This window comes from Gavialis gangeticus, unplaced genomic scaffold (genome assembly GCF_001723915.1).
Source record: "Gavialis gangeticus isolate Ggan-Ray unplaced genomic scaffold, GavGan_comp1, whole genome shotgun sequence".
In the NCBI taxonomy this organism is placed as follows: Eukaryota; Metazoa; Chordata; order Crocodylia; family Gavialidae; genus Gavialis; species Gavialis gangeticus.
Window position 1 is genome coordinate 1,026,783 of NW_017728975.1, and position 7,591 is coordinate 1,034,373.

At 38.8% G+C, this 7,591-nt stretch overlaps 1 protein-coding gene across 1 annotated transcript in view; it reads right to left on the reverse strand.

Moving 5' to 3' along the window:
- The window catches only part of SPTBN1 (spectrin beta, non-erythrocytic 1), a 261,640-nt gene that overhangs the window by 15,883 nt on the left and 238,166 nt on the right, over positions 1–7,591 (reverse strand). Inside the window, exon 32 of the mRNA XM_019508070.1 lies at positions 1,752–1,990. Within this exon, the coding sequence (XP_019363615.1) occupies positions 1,752–1,990 (239 nt within the window). The remainder of the gene's footprint in view (positions 1–1,751; positions 1,991–7,591) is intronic.

Consider the following 7,591-nt stretch of genomic DNA (forward strand, 5'->3'; position numbering starts at 1 on the left):
GCTACTACCCAATATTCCATATTAACTCTCCACTCTCAACTTCCATCAATACTTTCCAGTAAAGTTATAGCCATGGCTTCCATAGTACTTCCCCTCAGTGATCACTTAGCATCTGTTTTTGCCGCCACATGCAAACAAGAGCTCTGCTCCACGGGAAATGCAGGGCCAGGTCCTTAGAATCAACGAGGATGGATATAATCATTTTCACCAGTGGTTCTGTTCCAAGGAGATTACAGGATAGGTGGAAGGGGCCAGCGTGTACATAGCTACAATTCTGGAAGCTCTGAATAATATTCTGATGCCTTTTTCTTTTCCTGTGGACTTCTAGCTGTGATATTACACCAGGATTTGAGAGGTCCAAAATCAAGTCCCAGCTCTGCTACAATTTTTTTGTGTGAAGTCAGGCAAGTTGCTTCATTTCTTGTTTCTTGTGTTGTCTGTCCTTAAAATGGGGGACAACAACATTTTTCTTCTACCGTTGTCTGTCTTATCTATTTACACTGTCAACTCTTCAGGAGAGGTAACTCTCTTTTAACATGCGTTTATACCAGTGGTGACCAACCTTTCTGGCAGGTGTGCCACAAGCTCAGCCGTGGCTCTTCCCCCAGTGCTACTCTCATCTCTACCCCCAAAGGCATACCTAATATATGTCCTGAGACACTGGCACGGAGGATCAGAGCAGAGACAAAATGCTGCTGGGAGTGAGGTATCACCGCAATCACTGCAGATTTATATGGTGAGTGAGGATCCAAAGACCTGAATCTGGTGAGGCTGCATGACCACAGAAGGGTTAACCTGGCTCTTGGTGGTAGCACCTGACACCTCCTCTTGCAGCAGCATGGTGCTCCCACTCTGCTCCTCAAAGCCAGTAGCTTCAAGGCCCCTGCTGGCTCCATCCTGGTGCTTCTATTTACTGCATGCTCAGGGTTTGTATGCCACAGAACAGTAGCTGCCTTTTCACTTGTAACATGCATGCCGTGGGTTGGCCATCCTAAAACAACGGTGCCTCTGGGTTTGGCTAAGGCTTCTAATAGCTGCTGTAATACAAACAACAAGGAGATCTACATGCTGGATAACAAATGATTAAGGGTCATGTCAACCAAAATGTCTAAGTGTTCGTAGCTGTTCTGAGGAGGCCATTATGATAAGCTGAACAGGGCTCCCAGAATGTTTGGATGTTTGCAGCAAAAAATAAAGCTAAATTCTAGGTTTCCTTGTTTTACTGGGAGATCTATTTAATCCCTAAGAGAGGTCTATCTGATCTGCAAAATATAGATTAGCAGGAGAATGTTACTCAAACTGTATGGGAATGCAGCATTCCCAAGATAAGAAGCTATTGTTTTGTTTACAAAAATGTTGCACAGTTTACACAGAGAGGTATTTTGTAAACTACAATGGGTTCTGACTGGATCAAAAGGAAAATGTACATAAGATATAGAGTAGAGATATATGTAAACAGTGGGGAAATAGCTGAAGCAACATAGGACCTCCTAAAGAAGAGGCAAATGGATATCGTGTGGGATCCCAGAGAAGAGACAAAGTAATAACTAAAACAACCTAAAACATGGTAAGTAACTTATCATGACTTGGTTCTTCTCTATCTGATAACTATTTAACTGTGACTGTTTAAATAAAGACAGCTGCTTCAATTAAGACAGCTTTTACATTGGGCTTTATATTATGTCCTTCACCTAACACAGTTTTTATTAAGATGCAAAACTTTTATTTGCATTAAACACTAGTTATTTTACCTGCTTGAGGCTTTCTTGCTGTGCGTCTCCCATTCATGTTTACGGTGCAAGAAGCCCTCCATCTGAGCAGATGGGGTCTCCTGTGTTTTGGCTGGAAGGGTAGCAGCCGTCTGAGCCTGAATGGCAGTCTTGGCTTTGCGGTCTGTTGTTGGGGAAGGAACAGGACTAGATTCTTTTGAACTTGTCCTCTGCTCTGCAGCTCCATTGACCATTTCATTTGTCTCTACTGTTTCTGCCATCTAGGAACAGTGAAGAAAACCAGTCAGTGAATAGCCTCACAAAGTTACACCCTCTTGCAGTTAATTTGCTCTCTTGCACAATGTGGCTGTGTATAAACTTTATCTATACAGTGAGACAGTCCAGTAAAATCATTCTCACACTTCATGGAGACACAGTAGGCCAAGGAAATTAGAAGGTATGAATTGATTAGTACCCATTTTATAGGTGAAGAAATAGGAAAATAAGAGTAACTAAACATCAGTGTGAGTTTTACTGCACTTTGCTCAGCTATTCAATCTCTATTTTTTGTATATTGTCCCTCCTAAATGAGAGATTTGATACCATTGCTAAGTGCTCAAAGACTTGCAACAGTAACAATCACACTTCTGTAAACATAAGAGAAAACAAGAAGTTATACACATCAGCCACCTTACATACATTTTAACATTAATGTTGTAAGTTTAAAATAAAATAAAATAGAAACATATTCAACAGAAAGTATCTTCTGTACTATTCAGGAGCATTCACAAAAACGCTGTTGAGATATTTTGTACAACCAATTGGTTTCTGTAAATGCTCTTTAGCCCCACTCCCACTCCCCTCCTCCCAGGTGACACAACATAATCAAAACATGCAGAAATTAGGAAGATTACACCATGCATTTAATGTCCACGATCCCAGTTAGGATTTGGATCTTAAAGACGGGGAAAATGAGAGAAGTCAAACATCAATTGATCAAGTTTGTTTCAGACTCTCTTATTAGGTAAATTGGATTTATGTTAAAGGAACTGGAAACCACCACAGTCACTCAACATCACACAGCTATTTACCCCCAAACAAAGACAGAACCAAGGCCTTGCCCATCACTCGCTTTGTTGATCGCGTTGCCTGCTGCACTGTGATCGAGATAGCCTAGTCAGCAGCCAACTTTCCAGCAGCTCTGACTGGTCAAGCTGTCGACGTCTTCAGGAGCCATTCGTCCAAAACTCATTTTAAATTGGAATCCTAATGGCTATGTGCTTTTGAAATGCAGCTTGATCCCAGGTTTATTTTTCCCTGTACCATTACTTAGACGCGTAGAGCCATTGGTAGCAGCCCAGGAGTTACACAACCAGTGTGTAGCATTATTATTAGCGAGTTACTAAAGCTCAGTGCTGCTAATGCTCTAGTAGATTACAAACAGTCTGTACCATTTTTATGCAGACAAGCAGGTATTGGTAAATGGCACAATAATTAGACACTCCTACTGCCGCATAGGTCTGAACAATTCAAAAGCAGCAGAATTGTGAGACAAATTCTAAATTTGCTACCATTTTCATGAACCTATCAACTGTGAAATATTTCATCTTGCACCTTTGTACTTTAAATACAGAGCCCTAGAAAAAGCTAAGTGTAAACTTGTTATGCATATGGGAAGGGTTGGTTAACTGCCTTTAAACAAACTAAATCTTGAGTACAGACACTACACCACTGAAACAGGGAAAGAATCACAACTGATTTCAGGTATATTCAATCTATAGAAATCTATAGCTAGAGACATACAATCCTGTAGCCTGATTTTTTGGAAAAAGTGCCACTTGAGAATATCCACTTTAGACTATGCTTCTATTTCCCATCAGTATTTTTTTTTTTAACATTAGCAAAATTGTCTCCAGCACTTATTCTGAAAACTGTATGAAATATATACTATTGGTGACTGCCACTTTTAAACAAGTATAAAAATAAAACAAAATATGTTGCAGAAGAAAAAGATCCTAACGCTATCCTCTCTGGTTACCAAGATACAGATGGAAAGCAAATCAAGCCAACAATCTGTTCATGTCTAATAAAAGGAAAAGGCTTTTTCACTAGTGACATCTTAATCACTGAACTTCAAACAAATTCTTATTTTTAAGAGACAGATTTGTTGTATACTGGGATTTTATGACATTTTAGGGAATAATTATGATAAATCATGGGACTTGTATACAGTCTATATACAATTGCAGATAACAGTAAAATAAATACTTGCCTATCCTTGTACAGTATAACACTATGAAATTAACTATAAGCTAACTTCAGCATTTGCAGAATTTATCATATATTCTGTAGTAAGTACAGGGAGGATACAAGAATTTCACAGATAGAGGGACCCTTATCTATTCATCTTAGATAAAGCAGGCAATTTTTCAGTAAAGCCACTGCAAGTCTAGTTAGAATGATTTTACGGGAGAGAGAAATAACTCAGTGATGCAGTATGCAATCCTGTGGTTTTCAATGCTGTCAGTTTTAATTACACAACAAGAACCATCTACTTCCACTCATAATTTAGCTACTGATTTTAATAGCTGAACTGAAATTTAAAAAAAAACACATATGGCAAACTAAAACAACTACAGTTAGGCTAGGCTATGAAAGCTTTTCAGGTGCTCTTCACTGGGATTGTTTTTCTTTCCTATATTTTCCAAAATTAACAAAGTGAGCAAAATAAATTACACATGAACCACAAACATTTATGCAAAGAATGTGCCATGAAAATAGAAAAGATAATGGGAGCTAAATAAACTTTAATGGAAACATGCTTCAAGCATGCAGACACAACACAACAGAGGACAAACGTTAATAGCAAACTGTACTGGTTACAACAATGTAACAGTTAGCACGCACAAATACATTTTTCTTCAGGGTGAATGTTTATGGGAGGTTAGTTGCAAGTAGTTTAGAGGCTAGCTTCTATTTTTGAGGTATTTAAATCATTACTGTGACATGCAACAAGACAGCTGGTGATATGACTAAAAACACCTCTTTGATTTTCATAGTGCATGAAGCAACATTATACTGAGTTCATCATCTCGAGTCTGCACTGCAGCTCAGTGACTAGAGACATATGTGCCTTTTTCAAATGCTACTAAATTACAGTTTACAAACTATTCTGGTAGAGAAAGTTTACAGGTTTTTAAGAAAAAATGTAGGCCATAATTAATACGTGAAAATCTTTTACTCCTCCCTTATAATTTTATTCATTTGCCTTGCATTCAATTCTAGGAATAAAAAAATGGAACCGGTTTATATGTACCCATTCTTGACCAGAATATACCTGAAGGCTCTACCACCTGCTAAATGTGAAGCAATAGCGCTGTTTTATATGGACTCTAATACTCTTAAAGGCACAAGAGACCCAACACTTGTGTAGGGTAACCATGAGAACATTTGTTTATATTTTAAAGTTATTAAAATAAAGCATTAAGAAGCTATATGCTGTTATCCTGACAAAAGAAAAAAAAAGAAGACATGCATCATGAAATGGAAAGACAAGTTATAGCAAAAGTACAATCGTTGGAGAACATCCTATCTAGTCGTCTTCCAGACTTATAAACTCAGCCAAAAAAGTTGCACTGCTCAGATAACTGACAGCAGCAGATACCAACTTTTAGTCACAAACAGCAAAACTGGCATACATTTGCTTTATCACAACACAAGGTTCATGAAATTGTGGGCTAAAAAGCTCTCCTTAACAGATCTACTTGCAGGGGGAAAAACTAACATGAAGATGCATTATATAGAGATAACAGGTAATAAAAACAACACTGAAACAAAAGATGAAGGAGGTTATAGTAAGCCCTTGGAAGGCAGGTTCTTTGCAGAAGTTTTATCAGGTCACAGCAGGCCCTCTGAAATCCCTGCCACTTTTAATCACAGCATCACTTTATGCAGCTCTGGCTTTTTAAACCATCTGATCATTTTGTCATTCCAACAGAAAGGTGAACTGATGTGCTTTATTTAAATAGGGAGGAAGAAGAACACAGAAAAACTGCTTGACATCTCAGAGTATTAAAAGAATATGCATGCTGACCCAAAAGAAAGGACAGGCATTTTAAAGATAAAATACTAAAAGCTATTTCCTGCCACAGCCTGAGCCCAGGGCTCTGCATTTCTGCTGCTAACTTAATTACAAACTTTGGGCATTTTTATCCGTGCTCTGGGACGCTCTAAAGTGCCTGCATGTCACATGCATCAGAGCACCCATGCGTCACCGTGCTGAAAAAATGGCAGTGGGGTGCTTTGAACTAAAGCTTATTTAATGTGTTTTATTTCAAAGTGCCCTGCCTCTATTTTTTCAGCATGGGGATGCACAGGGATGCTGATATGTGATGTGGAAGGCTGCCAGAGCACGTCAATTTCCATGCTCCAGAAGACTCAATTAAATCGAGTCTGTTCCAACATGCTGGTTTTTCAGTGCATTGGAGCAAGCTCCCCGCACGTCTATAGCAGCTGCTAATGCTCGTAGGCCTGAACCTGTCAGGTGTCTTTTCTTCTCAATTCCCTAAAGTGACCCTTGGCCCTCAGGCTCATGCCCAGAGTCACAACAGGGAGTAGCAACGTTTTTTGGCCTGCTCTGCGTGGTGGTGGAATCAGTCTTCCAGAAGAGGACCCCTGACTTGAGACTTCTCCCAAAAGGTATCCAAGAAGTGAACAGATTTTCAAGCATTTTGTTGTTAAAAATAGATGCATTTACTGACAATTTTTAAAGGTTGCACATAGGAAGCTAAATCTTACTGTACTTATTCACATGTATTCTTGTTGACTTCGTTGGGACATTGCTTGGTGGCAACAAATACTCATATAAATACAGCAAAAATGATTCAAGTCCCATCCAGCCAAACATTTGAGATCTTATGCAGACACCTCAATTTGGTTTTTTTGTTTTGTTTTTTTAAGGAAAGCACTGCAGTTCCACTCATGGGCCAATATCTGTTCAAGGTGACTCTAGCAAATCCGGTATGTCTTCATCTCAGGTGATGAAGTTACTCTAGTGTGAACTGGGTAGAAACAAGGGCAAAACTAACATTTATGCAGGAAGATCAAAACTTCATATACAGATTAAATGCCAAGATAAATCCAGTTCTATTTCTCTCTTTATTTTTATCTTCAGCCATTGCATTCATTCTGCATGGAATGTTACACAACTAACCTTTAGGCTTTTATTTTTGGTAGTTATAATTCTCCCCTCCCCCGTGGCCTTCTGATTCCAAAGCTGACTTGCATATATTATCTTCGGCTTGTAAATAACTCACTTGCTAATGCAGCTGATTTAATAATGTTGCCGTGCTGAAACCTGTTAGTATAACTGGATGCGTCATACCTGTCAGTTTATAGTTCTCTTCTTCATTATGATGTAATCTCATTATATCTCAATTACTCATATAAAGGATGGTTTAGCTGTAAAATCTTAATGCTATTAATGACATGAAAAACTCACAGTAAATAACATGAAATAAATGTGTCATTTTAAAGCAGCTGAGTGTCAGTGAAGAGATTCAAAGAAGAAAGGATTAGAGTCAAGCAATATATATATCCAAAGTGCTACTGATTAAATAAAAGTCACTGGCTGGGGAAAGAGAAAAGCAGAAAGGGGCTTTTGAAGCCAAAGATTTAAACTAATACTGAACAAAGGTGGGTTTTGTTGCAAATGGTTTGGTATGTCACAGTCCAGACCTAGGCCGGTCATTGGCTGTCCATCTGCTATTAAAGTTTTTGTAGTTTTGGTAGGTTTGGGAGCGGTAACTAACCCGTGGAGATTCCTGGTCTGACGGCAAACCGTTCTGGGAAATTTGTTCTCCTTTTGTGCCATCCCTGTTGAA